Source organism: Tamandua tetradactyla, chromosome 9, assembly GCF_023851605.1.
Source record: "Tamandua tetradactyla isolate mTamTet1 chromosome 9, mTamTet1.pri, whole genome shotgun sequence".
NCBI classification, from domain to species: Eukaryota; Metazoa; Chordata; class Mammalia; order Pilosa; family Myrmecophagidae; genus Tamandua; species Tamandua tetradactyla.
The window spans coordinates 91,161,773-91,181,623 of record NC_135335.1 but is presented as its reverse complement, the minus strand read 5'-3'; the positions used below and the strand labels follow the sequence as shown (position 1 = coordinate 91,181,623).

The 19,851-nt window shown below is 38.4% G+C and overlaps 1 protein-coding gene across 1 annotated transcript in view; it reads left to right on the top strand.

Moving 5' to 3' along the window:
• The first annotated feature begins 6,259 nt into the window (after window positions 1-6,259).
• MROH2B (maestro heat like repeat family member 2B) overlaps window positions 6,260-19,851 on the top strand; it is a 57,453-nt gene continuing 43,861 nt past the window's right edge. The window contains exons 1-10 of the mRNA XM_077117067.1: window positions 6,260-6,794; window positions 7,908-7,969; window positions 10,099-10,209; window positions 11,370-11,529; window positions 12,202-12,300; window positions 13,176-13,330; window positions 16,265-16,405; window positions 16,771-16,863; window positions 16,955-17,024; window positions 18,978-19,091. Of these exons, the coding sequence (XP_076973182.1) occupies window positions 6,767-6,794; window positions 7,908-7,969; window positions 10,099-10,209; window positions 11,370-11,529; window positions 12,202-12,300; window positions 13,176-13,330; window positions 16,265-16,405; window positions 16,771-16,863; window positions 16,955-17,024; window positions 18,978-19,091 (1,033 nt within the window). The 5' untranslated portion in view covers window positions 6,260-6,766. The remainder of the gene's footprint in view (window positions 6,795-7,907; window positions 7,970-10,098; window positions 10,210-11,369; window positions 11,530-12,201; window positions 12,301-13,175; window positions 13,331-16,264; window positions 16,406-16,770; window positions 16,864-16,954; window positions 17,025-18,977; window positions 19,092-19,851) is intronic.

Here is a 19,851-nt window from a genome sequence, read left to right as displayed (position 1 = left end):
GCCAGCGACCTCTGGAGATGAAGAAAGAAGATGCCTCCCGGGGAGCTTCATGAAACTGGAAGCCAAGAGAGAAACCTAGCAGATGACACCATATTTGCCATGTGCCCTTCCAGCTGAGAGACAAGCCCTGACTGTGTTCGCCATGTGCCTTCTCACTTGAAAGTGAAACCCTGAACTTCATTGGTCTTCTTGAACCAAGGTATCTTTCCCTGGATGCCTTTGATTGGACATACCTATAGACTTGTTGTAATTGGGACATTTTCTCAGCCTTAGAACTGTAAACTAGCAACTCATTAAATTCCCCCTTTTTAAAAGCCATTCTGTTTCTAGTATATTGCATTCTGGCAGCTAGCAAACTAGAACAGTAGGCAATGGGGATATGAAGATAAACCCTTAGAAAACATGAAAAGTTTTTTCTTTCACATTCGAGCACCAACTCTACCTCTCCTTGGGTGTCTTATTTGGGAGTAAGACCCAAGGCATTCCAGAAGAATATGCCACACAATTGTGCCTCTTAGGAGTGCTGTACTGATATATCAGTTAATTTTAACTCCAATCTAGTTTTCTACCAAAAAAAAATTAAAAGCTGCATAATCTATATGAATCACAGAAAACAACTCAGGGATGTATTTTTCCCAAACCATGCTTTCTGCTTCTCTCCTGGAAGGCGTGTGAACTGCCAAAATGAAAATTGACTTCATTAAAAGCATCCCAACTGTGAGTGCTTAGCAAAAAATTTAGGAGGATGCAGGAAATTGTCATTCCTGTGCCAAGATGCAGGGTCTAAACAAAAAGGATCAGGTTTATTCTGACAGGAGAGTAAGATAGAAAATAAAGTAGCACGTTTGGATTGTATATTACCCAGGATTTTTAAAAGAAACTCAGTTTGGCTCATGGTTTTGGGGGCTAGCAGTCCATCATCAAGGTTTTTGGAAGGGCTTGATTTCTCCCAGTCTGTACTGTTCCAGCAAGCCTCCATCGCATGTCATTCTCTCTCTTTGCATCTGTTTCTCTGATTTCTGCTGAAGTCTGGCTTCTATGACTGACTGCATCTGAATGTCCTTTGCTTATAAGGACTCCTGTCATACAGATTAAGGCCCACTCTGATTCATTTTGGTCTCATGTAAATAGGCTCTTTGAAGATTCTATCCACGAATGAGTCCACATCTTAACTAATAATAGCATCTTCAAATCCTGTCTACAAATGGGTTCACTCGCACAAGGACAGGAATTAAAACTTGAACATGCACAATATCGTAAGTGTAATTAACAAAGCTGAGAGTGAATATTGTTGAAAGAGGAAGTCTAGGGGTATGTGTGACACCAGAAGGAAAGATAGAGGATAAAACTGGGACTATATAACTTAGCAAAAACTAGAGTGGACAATGATTGTGAATGAATATACAAATATAAGAAAGTTCATACATGAGGGAGAAAAAATGAATGTCATCATTGCAAGGTATTAAAAGTAGGATGGTTAAAGTAGGATGGTTATGGAAAAATGCAATTAATGCACACTAGGGACTATAGTTTATAATATTTTAATATTCTTTCATCAATTGTAAAAAAAGCAACATACCAAAGCTAAATGTCAATGAGAGGAGATTGTAAAGGAGAGGCATGGGATTTGTGCTTCTGTGGTTGTTTCTCCTCTTTTTCCCTCTTCTCTCTTTGCAGAAGAAATGGAAATGTTATCATATAGATTGTGATGGTGAATGCATAATTATGTGGTTATACCATGAGCTATTGATTGTACACTTAGTATGGACTGTATGGTGTGTGAATAAAACTGTTTAAACAATAAACAGAAAGACACAAGTGCCGAAGAAGATGTGGAAAGATAGATCTACCTATTCACTGGTTGTAGGGAAGTAGAATGGTGCAGTCCCTCTGTAGGGGAGTGTGGTGGTTCCACAGGAGGCAAAGCATAGGGTTGTCATAAGATCCTACAACCCTGTTATTAGGTATATACTTTGAAGAACTGTAAGCAGGGACATTAATAGACATTTGCACACTGGTATTTTTAGTGGCATTTTCGCAATTTGCAATGGATGGACATGGCCTAAGGGCACATCAATTGATGAACAGAAAGGTGAACTGTAGTGTAGGCATATGACAGAATATTAAGTGGCTGCAGGAAGTAATGAAGTTGTGAAGCATGCAACTAGATGAATGACTCTTAAGGACATTATGTTGAGTGAAATATGTCAGAAACGAAAGGGCAAATAGTGTATGGTCTCACTAATATACACCCAACAACTGAATTCGAGAGCATAGGTTATCAGGGATAGAAAATGGGCAGGGATTGGACAATCGATGATTAAGGAGTATAGAATGTTCAACAAGGCTTATTGTAAAGGTTTCTAATTTGAAACTGTTACAGAAGTCACAACCATTCCTTAATTTTGACTGCTATTTCTAAATTCTGAGATGGCTGTGCTCTTTGAACATAATCTGGTAGTTTCCTGGAACTTTGGGTAATGGTTTGACACCTAAGCCAGAGTTCTGTAGTTCTAAAAGTCAGCATTACTCCATATGGCAACTGTTAAAGAAGCTGAAAAAGAGCTCAGACTTCAATTAGAGGTATGAATGAAATGATCTGGTTAGGACTAAGGTAAATCAGAATACAGAGTAATGGATGACATTGTCTGTATTTTAAAACTTCAATTTTTGTGTGAGGCCAAAGGGAAAGATGTTCATTCGATCCAAAATTTAAATTTTCTGTAGCATACTATCTAATTTAACCTGTTTGGTGAGCTTATTTAAACCACATAATTACATGGAACCTAGAATATGGAATAAGATCTTGTTATTCTGTAAAAGTTAATATAATACCCTGATACATTCCAGAGTATTTGGGGCAGAAAATAAAAAAGTCTTTACAAAGTCCCTTTGAGGAACTGGGGGGAAAGGATGGAACTGTTAAACTTTCTCACTTGGGGAATTTCTAATGTTCTCTCAAATATTAGAGACTCCCAATTTACTAAGCCTAAGCCCTCAGTCTTGAGGGCTGCCCTTATAAAATGCATTTCTTTAATGTTGAAGCCAAGCCTACTCATAATTATGCCTGAGTCACCCCAGAGAACCTCTTTTGTTGCTCAGATGTGGCCTCTCTCTTGAAGCCAACTCTGCAAATAAAGTCACTTCCCTCCCTCCCCCCACCCCCATTGGGACATGACTTCTAGGGCAATGTGGGACATGACTCCCAGTGATGTGTCTGGCCCTGGCATTGTGGGATTGAGAATACCTTCTTGATTGAAAGAGGGAAAAGAAATGAAATAAAGTTTCAGTGGCTAAGAGATTTCAAAAAGTGTTGAGAGTCATTCTGGAGATTATTCTTATGCAAGCTTCAGTCAGATATTGCAAATTGCCTCAGTATGCCAAGCCCCAACTAATAGTACTTCTGAAAACCCTAAAGAATACCCTGTGCTCTATCTAAGACTCTTTCTTGGGAAGTTTATTTGTTCAGAAACTTAAGGCATCCGGGTTGTTCCTACACACAACTTAAGGCATCCGGGTTGTTCCTACGCTAGATAAAGCCTGTAACCCAGAGGTACTAGTCTCTCCAAAACTATCAACCAGTTAAACTCCCCCACCACATATCAACATCACCCCTTTCTAGTACAAGGAGATTGGAATGGTCATTGCCCAGATATCCCTGAAGCTTGAAAGAATGATCAAATGAGATAGAGGAGGGGTAGCTGAGAAATTAGAATTTAAGAAATGATTATAACTGCTGACTCATTATATAGATACTTTTGTGTGGTGTATTAAAATAGTTAGAAGGAAATACCTGAAATCGGTGAGCTGTAATCCAGTAGCTTTGATTTTTGATAATTAGTGTATAATTATATAGCTTTTGTTGTGTGAGTATGTGATTGTAATGTTCACCCCTTCGCCTGGTGTATGGGTAGGGGAATTAAAGATGAAAAGTATACATAATAGGGGAGATAAGGGGTACGAGATGTTTTGAGTGTTCTTTTTATTTTTATTTCTTTATTTGTAGTAATGAAAATGTTCTAAGACTGATTGTGGTGCTAAATGCACAACTATATGATGATGCTGTGAGTCACTGACTATATACTTTGGATGGATTATATGGTGTGTGAATATATCTCAGTTAAATTGCGTTAGAACAGGAAATAAACATATTCTGAGTGTTTAAATGTGGTATGCTTAATAATACAGAGAAAAGAAACTGTTTATATGTTTCAGATTACCAATTCATGGCTCATCTTTCTTCAGGATTCTTAATCAATCAACAAAAGTACCTGAGAGTTAGTCAATATTTTAAACTCTCAAGTAAATTTATGTCTCACCTTGCTGGCCACAATGACCATTGCCTTGCCTTCAGTCACCAGACAGTTCTCCAATCTCCTCTCCTTACATCTCTGGTTAATGCTATTAGTGCAAGGAAGAGGAAGTCTCCATGCTGCGTTTATGTAGAGAAGAGTATAAGAAATTTCCTATCCTTAAATGGTCCAAATATCAAACTTCATTTATAAGTTTGTCATTTAGGAGTGAAAAACAATGTCATACACGGTTTGGATGTTACAAAAAAATGGAAACAAGGTTTGGCCCTGGAACTGATCCTTATGCCATCTAACCTAATCCTCTCACTTTTACAGTCAAGAAAACTCAGCCTAGAGAGGTTGATTTGTCCAGAGTAATATGAGTTTGAGGCAGAATCTGGATGCAATTCAGGTTTATGGACCCCCAAGTCTTATGTGTTTCTTCTTTCTTCCTTTTCATTACATGAATCCTGATGTGGGAAGAAAAAATACTGTATATTCACAATTGAAAACACTAGTCTAAATCTTGGAAATACAAGAGAAAGATCATGAAAATATTATTTATGCTTACTATTCATGTGGAAAAATTAACTAGAAAATTTATTATATTTTAATTAGAGAAGGAAGCAGATAACAGATAAGTTTCTCTGAATCTTTGGAAGAGGACTCATTTCTCCTTTCAAGGACCAACTAAAGGGCTCCCTAATGTTCTCTGTACTCTTTCAATGTTCTTTTTTAAATTCCTCTCTCAAAATAGTCACTACTGTGTCTATGCACTGGCTTTTCCCCTAGATTGTGAGCTCTTTGAGGTGAGGACCTGGCGTCTTTAGTCATGATGGGCCCCAGCATTCCTATCATCGGCTTCTTGCATAGCAGATACTCAATAAATGGAAAATGGAATGAAGTGATAGCAAATTTGCAGTTTTGAGATTTTAACCAAAAAACTATCTGCAATATCTTTTTATGAAAAGGCATATCAATGGGTGAATTTACTTCATCTGAAAAGATATTTAGCAAAAAGAGGTAGGTGTATTGATTGCTCTGATAAATAAATTGCAATGTCAATATAAATCATTCATCACCTAACTTCCCTAATCTCTATAAAATCAAGGAAATATTCATGTACAAACATTCAGAATAATCATTGCAATTATACAGTAATGGATATTAATTGTGTGATTGGGTAAATAGCTTCACCGATGCTTTTCAGACTTTAGTGTGGCTAAGAGTCACCTGGAATATCATTTAAAACGCAGATTCTTTCTTTCATTCTAACTTACCAGGTGTGAGGTGGGGCTTGGTATTTTAAATAAGCCATTTTAAATAAGGACACCAGATTAATCCTGCCAAGGTGCTTGTGGACCATTCTCTGAAAAATAACATGACTTGGGAAGCTGAAACTGTTCTTAACCACCAGCTTATGAGGACCTCTATAATGGACACAGAGCAAAGTATTTATCTATGAGAAGAATGATGAATTCAAGGTTCTCATTGGGAGCATTTGATCTTTGAGTCTAAAAACAGCAACAACTTCATTCACTGTAGGAAGATGACCAGAGAAGCAACAGCCACTAGAGTTGTCATGAGGCCCTCTCCTCTGCTCTGTCCACATTCACCCCAACAGACCACTTATGTCCCCTCCCCACTTTCTCTCTAATGATCACCACACTGACATATAATCTGGAGATACATTACAGACCGCAGTCATGTAGGTTTGTGGATAGGGTAAGTTTGGGACCAAATTTGGGTCCCTACCAGTAAAATTAAAGCATTAGGACCAAGAGATCTGGATATCAAATGTTCTGAAAACAAGAGAAAATGGAATCAGAGAAAATGTCTGAGCCTGCAGTGAGACCAAGCACCAGATCAAATCAATGAAGCGAAGTAAGGCAAGGAAGGGGACAGAGAAGGCTTTGCTTTGTGGCTGTCAGTTGGACATTCCATTCAACTGCCCCTGCTGGGAATTCCAGTCTACTGAGCATGCCCAGTTTGTGTGACTGACTTTCACCCAGTAGAACAATCAACAAGATCACCAGAGGCTTTACCAACACCAAACCAATAAGTGACCACTGAAAACCATTCTCAAATTTGTGATCGATGGACCCAAGTTTAGGGAGAAGAACTCTTTTGGTCTGCAACAATGGTTTGAGACCCAGTCTCTAATTTCTTCCTTCTCAGTTAGTCCGGTCTGCACCAAAGGACAATATTTGGTGAGATGCAGCCATTTTGTTGGTCAGCAGGTGCTCAGAAGAAAGAAAATGTCCTATTGGTAGTACACAGCATCCTTTTCCCCAACAGCAAGCCCATCACTGGAACCTCCCAGATCATCGTGCCAATCAAGTGAAGGACTTTCATTTAGAGAACCTCATGTGAACCTTATATGAGAAATTTGTCAACCCAATTCTTTGATATTTTAGCTTTACCCTTTGTGATATTTAGGCATAGTCTCTTAGAGAGCCTGAAACAGCCAAGACATGACTCAGGGCATGGAGGAATCCACAGGTAAGCACCATAAGATCTGGGGAGTTAGGTCTCTGCTATGTGTTTTGTGTCTGTACAATTATATGTGGGGGCTGAGGGATGTTGTGTTTCATTGTGAAAGGTCTGTATGCCTTAAGGGTTTTATGAAATGAAATACTGAAGTATTATTATTTTACTTTAATCTCCCTTTATTCCAAAAAAAAAAAAAAAACAATCATGCTAATTTTAAGGGGACCAGTGACAGACTAGAGGTGATTGTGCCTTAACTCTTCAGGAATCTATAGTTTACCTACAGAGAAAGTGGCCATTAGCAAAGAAAAATTTTGTTTGATTTTGCCCCCTATAAGATCTCTTTGGAAATACATTCCTCAATTTTAAAGTATGGCTGTCTTTCTGCTTTCCTAAAAAGACTATACTAAAGAGGTATATGATTTGGTTTGCAGACTCTAGGAAATCATCAAACGTATCACCAAAAGCATGTTCTCTACCAACTTGTTATGTTCCCTGAAATTCTGTTAAATTATTATTATTTTTTTTTTTTTTTTTTAGTTTTCTAGAGTGCTCTGGTAAAGTACAAATATTATTGAAGAGTACAAGGCAAAAACATCTAGGTCATTATCAGAAAATAGCAAAGTCCCATTGACATGGGACTAGAGGAAGGACTTGCCACAGGCAGGAGGTACAGAGGTGAAGACGATGTAGAAAAAGAAGAGGGAGAAAACATTGAAGGAAAAGGACTAAAAATAAAGCTCTGTATTGCGTCTCTGCCTTCTAATCCTCAAATCAGATGTACGAGAGATTCAGCTCATGGAAACCCACTGCTAGGACTTACTAGTGATGGGTGTTTCCCTCCCTGAAGGGACAAGCTAATACCTTTTGTCTTCCCTTCCAATTTAACTCAAATTTGTGAAAAGTTAATGAGCCTCAGTTATTTCCAAGTATGTTAGGGCTCTGAATATGACTAAAAAACAGTATTACCAGCTTAAGACTAATAGTCATGAAAAAGGAAAAGAAATAAAAGAGAAAGAAGGAGAAGGGACAGAGAGAGAGAGAATGTTCTGAGACTACTGTGCAATAATTTGAAAAAAGCCAGTTCAACACTTTTCTTAATTCTTCCTTTTCTGTGCATTCTAGAGATTTTTGCAGATATTAACCTCACCCTTGGCATGCTGAACAAGGAAGATAATATTAGCAAGGTAGGACAACTAGAGACAAATTTCTTTCCCATTTACTTTTTCTATTGCAGTTGTCACAATATTTCATGCATGTCCTTATTTGCCCAACTTCCTTTTCTTGACTTCTTACATGGCATTAGATTTTTCATAAAATTCAGTTGTGATGGAAATAATTATAATATTTAAACAATGATATTTAGCATTTGGATAATCACAGTATCCATCTCTAGAAGCCAGCTAAAGAATGCCCCTTTCACAACGTTATGCAAGCAAACATGGAAGGAGGGGGATAACAAATTTACAACCAGGTGCCTTCCTCTTGTGTAACTTGAAGGCTTCTATGAGAATCACAAAAGCTCTTCCCTATTCATTTATAATGATAATTCACAATTAGAGACTTATTTCTCTGTAAGCTGAAGGTTTTTCTGGCTTCAACAACCTTTTGTAAAATAATAGTAACTACCCTACTTTGAATTCTCCTCTAGGAAGTAGAATGCTAGATGCTCTCCAAACATCCATATGTTGTATAATTTTTACTCTTCACAACAACTTTATGAGGAAGGTATTGCTATTCCATTTGAAATCTGAGAAAAGTGAGGCACAGAGACGTTATATGAGTTGCCCAGCTAAGAAAGTGGCAGACCTATATTCAATCATACACGTCTCACTCCAAAAACATGTCCCAAGTCATTATTCAAAGTGGTCCTGCTGTGAAGGCAATATCTATACGCTTATCTTCTAATCCAGTGGTTTTCAACCCTAGCTGCACATTAGATTCTCATAAAGATCTTTTAAAAATACCAATGGCCAGGACCCACTGCCAGAGATTCTGATTTAAGCCATCTGTGATAACTTGGGCACTCTTCCCAAGAGATTCTAACATTAGATATGGCTAAGGACTATTACATTAATCTCTTCATTGGAAAGCACTTGCCAGTGAAACACTATTTCTTAAACATGGGGAATCACTGGAGCATGATCACCGAGCCCCAGAAGTACTGAATGAGGATTTCTAGCAAAGGGGACCAGAGACTATGCATTTTTACAAGCATCTCCTAATTATTCTTATGGTGAGCCAAATTAGGGAACCATTACAGCTATCACAATAGCCAGTTTAACCAAGAGATTAAGGTACCAGCTAAGAGTAAGACTGCTAGGTTCAAAATGTAGCATCACGGGTGGCTCAGCAGGCAGAGTTCTCACCTGTCGTGCCAGAGACCTGGGTTCAATTCCTGGTGCCTGCCCATGTGGAAAAAAAAAATGTAGCATCACACTTTACCAGTAATCTAAGCTTTCTGTAACTTGATTTCCCCATCTATAAAATGGGTATATTAGTAGTACCTAACGCAGAGAGGCTTATTGTGAGAGTTAATGAGGTATCCCAGGTAAAAATGTGCCTGACACCGTTTCAGGGATAGGGTAATGGCTCTATAAATATTAGCCTTGCAAAAAGTAAGCAGAAACATCACATGGAACAAGAGAAGGGTTCACAGCGAGGGTTAAACTGGCTCTGAGATAGAGAAAAGCAAAGAAACCACCAGTCTCTCCTTCATCTTCCAAAGGCCACATAACTACCTGAGACATTTAGAAGAGGCTACATTCATGGCATCTGGTCAAGCCACATATGTGGGAGGCTGCAGGTCTGTCCTAAAGAACTCACAGCCCTCTCTCCCCAAAGGCATGCATGAAACAAAGCCATGTGAATCTCCCTTAAGAGAGTTCCACAGTTCCACAGTTGAGCAGACCCTTTGGGAATTACAAAGTTTTCCTTAGTACCTTAGTCACTCTCTGCCTGTATAAGTGGCAATTAGGGTAACAAAGACGTTTCCATTCCCCCAAGTGTCTTTTTCACTGCCCTACAATGGTGATTTTCAGAAGACTGACATGTCCGCTAGCTTGGCCCTGCTTTCAAATAGATCTTGCCATAGAAATGTAGTCAAGTTTAAAACAGCTGAGCTTTGTTTAGTGCATAAACCTTTGATTCCTAGAAATTGTACATTAAGTCCAGGAAGTCACAATTAAGGTGTATAAAGTCCACTGGGTAGTGGAGAACTAAATTGTTTAGTTTAATGGTGTTATTCATTTGAGCTTCAGCTGATTCTTTTAGTTTTGTGACTCATATTTCTGCATATATGTTTGTATATTAACAGGAAGATATTTATACTCATCTCACTGCTATTATTCAGAATACTGACATCTTGGATGATGCAATTGTTCAACGGTTGATTTATTCTGCTTCTAAGGATATGAGAGACAACAATGTAAGTTTGGCTTTCTATGGTAAATCAGCATCAGGGTCAAGCAAAATGGTCTTCAAGTAACCCAACTGCACCCCTGTGGCTGCTCATAGGCTTTTTCTATACTGCTGCTAGGACTGTAAGTCATTTATTTATTCTTCATTAGAGTGCCCCTTCACAGATGGAGAAACTGAGAAAAAGGTAAGAGAGATTTTGGAGTTGATGATATCCAACCCACTTTTAGATGAGGAAGGTGATGCCTGGAGGGGGAAAAAAGTTGTTTCAAAGTAACACTTCTATTTGTAGAACAAGTGACTAGCATATAAATCCCATATAAAATCTTGTCTCCTTATGTACCTACTTATCTTTGATCATCTGTGAGACATTGTGATTGAAAAATTATTTTTAGAAATAATTTGAGTACTAGGATGGTGTTATTTTCTTTCAGAAAGGATCTTTATTTGTTCTTGCCAATGGCATTAATGATCTATAGTCATTTTAAACCAATTTTTGGGCTTGAGATTTTTCTGGGCCACCAAGGTAACTCAAAGCTTGTAGTCATATGATGGTTGATTTTTCAGTTTAACCTTGCATCTAAGTGCAATCCTTTGAAGTCTTAGTCCACAAAGATGGGAGGACCACCATCTGTTGGCTCTGAAACTCTGTTGTCCTGAAATCCTGCAAAAGCAGCCTCAGATGCAGGCTGGATTCTCATTGCTTTTCCAGATCCTAACTCAGCATTTCCTCTCTATATTGATAGCTATTTGTTGTTTTGTGAGTTTATTTTTAATATCTTGTTGAGTTCTTTTTTATTGCCCTCTAAAGGAATCCCTCTAATATTGAGAATAATCAGATCAGGACAACACTAAAATCCAAATCTCTCTACATCTAGCTATAATTACAGTGTTCATTTGTGCCTGATCAATTTGCAAGAAAACATGCCTTGACCCCAAGTTCACAAGACCCCTTTTAAAACATGATTTTTAAGTGCATTCAAATTAACTCTGCTTTTTCACCTGTTGACACCTAACCCAGAGCCTTCCACCATGGTTTTGCAACTGCCTGTTCTTTCTCCAAACCAAAGTAAGGGGGAACTTATAAATATTATGTAAGCTATTTCCTCTCTTCAGACTCACTCTACTCTTCCTCTGTTTGTTTTTTGTTATTTTTGTCTTCCTCTTCAGATTCTCAGAGAAATTAGAATGCTAGCTGGTGAGGTCTTGGTGTCCCTCGCTGCACATGACTTCAATTCCGTGATGTATGAAGTACAAAGTAACTTCAGGATCCTAGAGCTACCAAATGAATTTGTTGTGCTTGCCTTGGCTGAACTGGCAACCAGCTATGGTAGAGTGGGAATAATCTTCATGCTTTCCCTGGGAAAGAACTAACCATGTATAATTGTATAAAACCTAAATGGGAGCAAACAAGGTACAGAGAGAAGAGCATCTCTACCTTCTGCCATGTTAAAGAATATTGATAGAGAGATTTGGGCAATTATTTCTAAGTAGAGATGAGTCTGCTGATCAGCCTTTGGCCCATGCCTCTCTGAATTTGGCTGGACTCTCCCACTCTCACCTTTCCTTTCACCTCTCCTTATTTTTGAAAAACACATTGTCCCCAAGGTATATTCTGGAAACCACTTCCTTATATGCAGAAAGGTTTTCTGACCATTTGTTTCTTTAACAGATACTTTGTGAGCACCTCATGGGAAAGGTGCCCATTGATAAAATAATTATCCAAATGAGCAGTTGCTTCTAAACAACAGGAATATATGGTTATACAGCTAGTGCATTACTTAGACCCACCCATCCGTTGATTTTCTAAGGATAGCCTAGCATTAAGGTTGGGGTAGAGAGTGATAAAGAAGAATATGCCAGGGTAGAGTTCTCCCTCCTACAACACCTCACCTGCCTCCTCCAAGCAGCTCTGAAATGCTTGCTGTTGATGTGAGGAGGAGACACAGAACCACTCAGTGTGGAAAGACAATACCTTCTCCTTGTGTCCTGCTCACTGCAGTGTCCCAGAGCATCCCCTTCATGATGATGACCCTACTCACCATGCAAACCATGCTCAGGCTGGCTGAGGAGGAAAGGATCAAAGAAGCTTTCTGTCTCGGTGCGTAACCCTCTGGCTTCCTCTTCACTGAAGACTGGACTATAAATGATCTTATAAATTGAGCAAATGTCTTGTTTTTCCTTTTACTCCAGTTTGTTAGTAGTGTCTATATATATGGATTAGTGACCTAAATGCCATTTTTGTAGACCAAATTTTTTTTTAATTTCGTTGAAGTAGACATATATACTGCAAAGCAAACAAATCAGAAGTATACAGGCTTTGATGTGTTACACAAAGTGACCGCATCCATTTAATCATCAGTCAGGTCAAGAATCGACACATTACATCCATGATGTTTTGGGTAGCATGGCCACAGTCATTTTTATCACCATATTCCTTTATAAACTCATAATACAAGTTATTTATCTATTCTGCCTGTTGGTAGATATTTGGATTGTTTTCTGTCTGGACATATAACAAAGGAAAGCTAATATGAACATTCTTCTACAAATATTTTGGTGCTTACATGTATGGATTTCTAATGTCTATATACATAGGAGTGGAATTGCCACATCATAAGTAATGTATATTCAAATTTGATAATTACTGCCAGTTTTCCAAAGCACTTGTATCAGTTCACACTGCCACAAGCAGTATGTGAGAATACCAGCTGCACCTTAGTCTTGCCAATATTTAGCACTGAGTGTCTTTGATTTTAGCCATTCTGGATAGCATATCATAGGATCTCATTACAGTTTCGATTTTCATTTCACCAATGGGGCTGAATCTTTTTAATGTTGATTTGATGAAGTCCTAAGATTTTATAACCACAATTACAAATTTATTAGCCATCCCGTATTCTCTTCTAGAAATATTTTTATGGTCTTTCCCACCTTTATATTTTTCTCAGTCTGTGGTTGTGTTTTAAAATGCAGCCCTTGAGAAGTTCAGCAAGGCCATTTACAAGTACATCAACCACTGGAAGGACTTCCCCTACCCCAGACTGGATGCCAACCGACTCTCTGACAAGATCTTCATGCTGTTCCAGTACGTGATGGAGAAGTGGGCCCCCACGGCTTCTCCCATGCATGTGAGTGGAGGTCCCAGGATGCCATAGGCTAGCCATCCTTCCCCATTGCGCTTTGTGTTCCCTTTTCGAGGTAATTGAACTCAGCTCTTTTGGAAAGCAATGAGTTGTATTTTATCAGGTTTATCTTTTTTTAATTTTTCCAACCTATTTCAAATCACTATGTATTTACTCATTGAACTCATACTTACTAAATCCCCAGCAACATGTCAGGTGCTATTATAGATGCTGAGGATACAGCAGGGATTAAATGGGCCAAAATCCCACCCTCATAGAATTGAGATTCCAGGGTGTGGAGAGAACAGTCAATAAAACAATATATGTAAAACATCTAGAATGTTAGCTATCTCATGTTCTATGTATTGTAACCCATATTTGACCTAAATCACTGATTAGGAAATTTACTATGTCTATGAATATCACTGCTAAATAAAACAACACCTAAAGAATGTATTTGGCTGCTACAAAATAATGTAATGGAGAATAATTTACAAAGTTCATTCACATAGATAATTCCATCTTTATCTTGCTTAATTACTGTTTTCAAATAGACTAAGTTGCATTTTATTTAGTTCTCTTATCTTTATTGCTATATCATATATTTTAAAAAGTTTTAACACTTAGCTACCTTCTTTAGCTCATTTTATTTTCTGCACTTAAAACTATTAAAACATTTATTTTGGAATATACCAAGGTAGTTAAATCATTAGCAAACATGGAACTTTTAAAATATTCCTGTTGCAGTCTTTTCTTCAAGACATCTAGAAAATAAAATTCAATACAAACTTGACAGTACTCTCCTTGCTCCTCAAAAGAAGAGTAGAGGCAGGAAATAAGAAGGTGCACAGAATAATAAAGGAGGCCAGAGTGCTAGAAAGGCTGCAATATCAGAACTGAGCCTTGTAGCCCATGAAGTTGTTCACTACAGAAGGTGCATTACCCAAAGAGGGATGCCTACTGAAGCAAAGGTTGGAGGTAGGATAACATGCACACTTGAGTGCAGTGGAGGCTGGAAATGGAGAGAAAGGAAAGGAGATATAGAGAAAGAAATCAATGACACCAGAAAGGTAGCCATGGTACATAACAAAGAGTCTTGAATGTTCCATGAATAGTTTGGGCTTCTTCTTGTAGAAAATGAGAAGCCCTTAAAAGCATTTAAGCAAGGATTTGGGTCCTAGAAAAATCATCTAATGTCAGCATTGAAGATGGATGGTGTATAGGGATGGATTAAGACAAATTATCAGTTAGGAGGCTATTAAACCATTCCAGGTCATAAATGGTAAGGGGTAAATTAATGTATTTGCAGTGGTGCTGATCAGAGGAATCAAGAGGATAGACTCAACAGTACTTGGCAACAATTGGATATTTATTGTGAGGGAAATTACACTTGGATTTAACTGAAGTGACTATAGGGTCCTTAAAATGGGGAAACCTGGAGGAATAACAGATTGGGGTAGTAGAAAATGGGTTTAATTTTTGACATTTTGACTTGAATGCCTGTGGGGATATTCAAAATTGGAGTTAAAAAGAAAACAAAAGCTGGTTGTATAAATTTAAACACCATGATTACATAAGTTGTAACTGAATAAATGCTGTAGGATAGAGTTGCTCAAGGAGAGTACATAGAGTGAGGAAGTGACAAAAATGGAGCCTTCAGGTTAGGAGGGAGGATTAGTATTTATGGGGCAGGCAAAGGAGGAGGAAATCATGATAGGAAATCGGGAGTGTGCTGTACAAGCTGTGTAGGAGAAATTAAGTAGAATGAAATCTTAGAAACTAAAAGTGGAGAAATTGTCAAGAAGCAACGAGGAATCTATGGTTTCAATTGGTACTATACTCAAGTAAGAAAAATCCTGAAAAGTGTTCATTGAATGGAAATATGCGGTAGAAGAACCACCCAGCTGACACACAATCTTGGGTAAAATAAATTGTTGTTATTATTATTCAAAAATTGGGGTGGGCCACAGTGACTCACTGGCAGAGTTCTTGCCTGCCATGTCAGAGACCCGGGTTTGAGTCCCAGTACCTGCCCGTGTTTAAAAAGCTTTGAGGTTCTTGTGTATCAACACTTAGCTGATACAAAAAGTTCATCATATAATTTTAGGTAGAAAAAAGCAAAATATAGAAGTATATATTAAAATGTGTCAATCTTTAAGAGATTGAAAATGCATAGAAATATATAGGAAAAAGCAAGCCAAATGAATTTAAAGATATTAAAAACAGAGCAAATGGTAATTATCTAAGGGTACTACATTTTCTTCTTTACCATAATTTTTATGTTTTGAAAAGTTTTATAACATTACTCACTACACACGCATAAATATATTTGCATTTTATATTCTGGAAATTTTTCATTTCTCACGTCACTAAAAGCCAGATTATGGCTGATTGAGAGGTAAATAGGAGGTGGGAAGTAGAGATAACAAATGTAGGCCACCCCTTACTAAACTTCACTTTGGAGAAAGGAAAGAGAAACAGAATTAGATGCAGATTGTAGTGGATGTAGGATAAAATTTTTTTTTTAATGAGAACAATTTTAAACTTAATAAATTTAAAGAAAGTGGCAATTAGAGAGAGGGCTCAAGTTCTGATAGAAATATCAATACAAAGATAGAGATACAAACAGACATGGGTACTGTATAGATAAGGGAGACAAATAGAGATGAGTTAGAGGTTAATTTAATATAGATATGGATATGGACACAAATATATAGAAATGGATGCAGATATCTCTGCCTCATGCAATGATCTTAACCTAAATATTTTTTAAAGCATATGCTTTGAGTTCTTTGGGTCAGGAGAATATCTTCCGACTCTTCTTGATGGCAAGTGGTGAGGAAAACGTTTTGGGGATTTATAAAACTGCCTGGTGCTCTGAGAAATGCATGCAAAACATAATAAAGAATTAGAGATTATATTCGTTGGCTGCCTTCACAGATTTTGGCCATTGTTAAAGCCCATGGCCCCACGGTGAGCCTGTTGCTGCATCGGGAAGACCTCTGTGAATATGCCCTGGGCCAGGTACCCTGGCTCCTGAACCAGTACAAAGACAAGGAGATTGATTTCCATGTCACTCAGGTAAGAGCTACACCCCAAAGGAACTGATTCATCAGTCAGTCTGCAACTATTCAGGGAGAAATTAATTCCCAGGAGAGACTAAGGAGCTTAAATGCCAAATGTGAAATACCTGTAGAGGTGTAGAGGCATACAGGGTAGGGAAGCGGTTGGCATCATTGAATGATGGAAACTGCAGAAAGGGATTAAGAATTTTCATTGCAAGTTGCTGAGGTACCAAAGCAAGAGGTCAGGAACAGAAGCAGCAAAGAAAATGTATTAACTGCCAGAAGGTTATGGGTTTGTTCTCTTCGCAAAGCATCATTTAATTATCTCCCTTCCACAGCCATGAGCAGCTTCCACCTAACCCTTGTGGCCTTCCGTTTTAGAGTCTGAAACTTATATTGTCTGCAGCCATCCTTTATGGCATTGGCTTTTCAAGGGGCTTGAGAAAATCTATCTTCATCAATTTACTTCACCAGGCAAGTAGACCATGCTGTCAAATATGATTATCTTTTTAACTGTTTTTTTCTATTTTTCACATCTATTGCCTGATGTTTCTTCCACATTCAGGTCTGTAGAGTTCCAGAGCCTCCAGTAAAAGAAAATCAAATTGAAGCTTCAGGCTGCTTCCTTATTCTAGGTAGGAGCTTCAGAGGGTTTTTAATAGGAAATATCTCACTTAATGAGGATGACAGCAATGAAGGATGTTCACACTGTCCCATTAGTTACTATCACACACGCAAACAAACTATTTGTTAAGCTCACGGTATTCTGTGCCTACCCCATCCCCACGAGTTCCCAGGAGGCGGTGGGGGGCGGGGGGGGGGGGAATTAGCCATCCCAGTTTGCCCAAGACTGAGGGAGTTCCTGGGAGTTAGTCCCAGGCAATCTAGGAAGACCAGTAACCCTATAGGTAGCAAATGTGTCCTTTCTGCCACCTGATTGCATGTCTTTGTATTGTGCTCTAGTTATCTCCTACCTGACCACTCTGCTTCTTTACTTTCCCCTTCTCTATGCCTCAGCGTAATTCACTAACTAACTTTATCTTTGACAATTTCCAACAAAAACTCTTGTGCTCCAGCCAGGTATTCATTTCCTCCCTCTTCTCTGCTCCATGCCTTACGCCTCCAGAAATGCAGCCTCCCCAGCCAGTGTTCTACCTATGAAAAATAGAGTTTCTTCCTTCATGAAAACCCATGTTGCTATTAATAATAACAACCAAGCACCTGCAATTTACATGGCCCTAAATGTAGATCATTCCATTTTATAGAAGAAATTTAGGCTCAGAGGTTTAGGCAATTTATCCAGACTCACACGAAGAATAAGTAGGAGAGCCAGGACTCAAACTTAAGTCTTTCTGGGTTTAAACCTCACATGCATTCTACTTTTCCACACTGCTTTTTCGGGAAATACTGTGGAACTTATTTTCTTCGCCACTTGCTTTAGGATTTAATGTTAGAACTGCAACAACGACTGCATCATGGTCTTTCACAGAAGGCTTACGAATATGACTCACCTGTCAGGGGCCAAGGGCCAGATGTCATGGCAGCCTGGTGATCAGAAGAATCACATTCAGTAGAAGGAGAGGAGCACTGTTCTAGTTTGCTAGCTGCCGAATGCAGTATGCCAGAAACAGAATGGCTTTTTAAAAAAGGAATATAATGAGTTGCTAGTTTACAGTTCTAAGGCTGAGAAAATGTCCCAATTAAAGCAAGCCTATAGAAATGTCCAATCTAAGGCATCCAGAGAAAGATACCTTGGTTCAAGAAGGCCGATGAAGTTCGGGGTTCCTTTCTCAAGTGGAAGGGCACATGGTGAACACAGTCAGCGTTTCTCTCTCATCTGGAAAGGCACATGGTGAACACGATCAGGGTTCCTCTCTCAACTGGAAGGGCACATGGCAAGCACGGTATCATCTGCCAGCTTCTTCTCCTGGCTTCCTGTTTCATGAGGCTCCCCAGGAGGCATTTTCCTTCTCCATCTCCAAAGGTCGCTGGCTGGTGGACTCTGCATCTCATGGCTATGTCGTTCTGCTCCCTCTGAATCTCCCATTCTCCAAAACGTTTCCTCTTTTATAGGACTCCAATAAACCAATCAAGACTCACCCAAATGATTGGAGACATGTCGTCACCTAATCCAGCTTAACAACCACTCTTGACTAAATCACATCATCCAGGGAGATGATCTGATTACAGTTTCAAACATACAGTATTGAATAGGGATTATTCTACCTTTATGAAATGGGATTTTGATTAAAACATGGCTTTTCTAGGGGGCATACTTTCTTTCAAACCAGCACAAGCACATTGTGAATTTTTCTTTCTCCTTCGTAATTATTTATTGGCTGCGGGGATTGCTTCTTCCATCACTGTGAACAGAACTACATTCACCTAGGTATCAAAAGTCCTTTTAGTGACTGAACTGTTTATTTAACTCTGTGGTAAGAAAGATGTCTGGACATCATGAAATCAAATTACCTACCAAAGAGTAACTTCACCAATTCCTACAGAATCCTCCCCCTCTTCTCAGTCACAAATATTTTACCGAAGATGAACGTAAGTTTATATGACCCCAGTCTTTCTTAAATCCACAGCCCATTCCAACCCTGCAGACCTGATAGAATTTTTTGATGAACAAATGAGAAGCAATAATGAAGTCATCAGAACGGGAATCTTGACTTTGTTAAGATCAGCTATCAATGCTGAGGGTAAGCAGGAGGGATGAAGCCAAAGTGATTTATTTTGCACCAAGAAACAAACTGAGGCCAGCACATTCTTTAATCTTATCCTATGTCTTTGAGATGTTTATGTAACATCATATATGAGTGAAACTTTTCATTCCAATGCAATTATTCCTTTTTAAAAAGACATTTTCAATTATCTCTCTTTTTTCCTGATATCAAATGGAAGCACCTGGTTGGGAAAGATGAATAAAATGTTTGGGAATCAGATTTAGAATTTAGAAGACCTTACTCAGTAAGTTAAGTGACCCAAGAAGGAGGAAATGAGGGGAAGTACACAATATTCTAGAGTTTGCTGCTGTTTAAAAAGAGCAGAATTTAAGGACTAACCATATTTCATTGATTCCAAAAAGTGCATATTTTCAGAGCATCAAAATGCATCTTATAATTGATAGCATCTTTAATTATAATAGCCCACAATTTTTTCCTTTTTTAGTGCAACATAATGTAAGAGTGCATTATAAAGTTAATGATACCTTGGAGTCAATAAATATATGATAATTCACTTTTTTAGAGCATGATATAGTTTTTTAAAATTCAGTTACTGGGTGGGTCATGGTGGCTCAGCATGCAGAATTCTCACCTGCCATGCCAGAGACCTGGGTTTGATTCCTGGTACCTGCCCATGTTGGAAAAAAAAATTCAGTTACCATAAGATTTATTGAGAAATCAGCAGATGAGAAATATCAAGAAATCTCACAAAATTTCGAACTGATCCCTTGGGCCA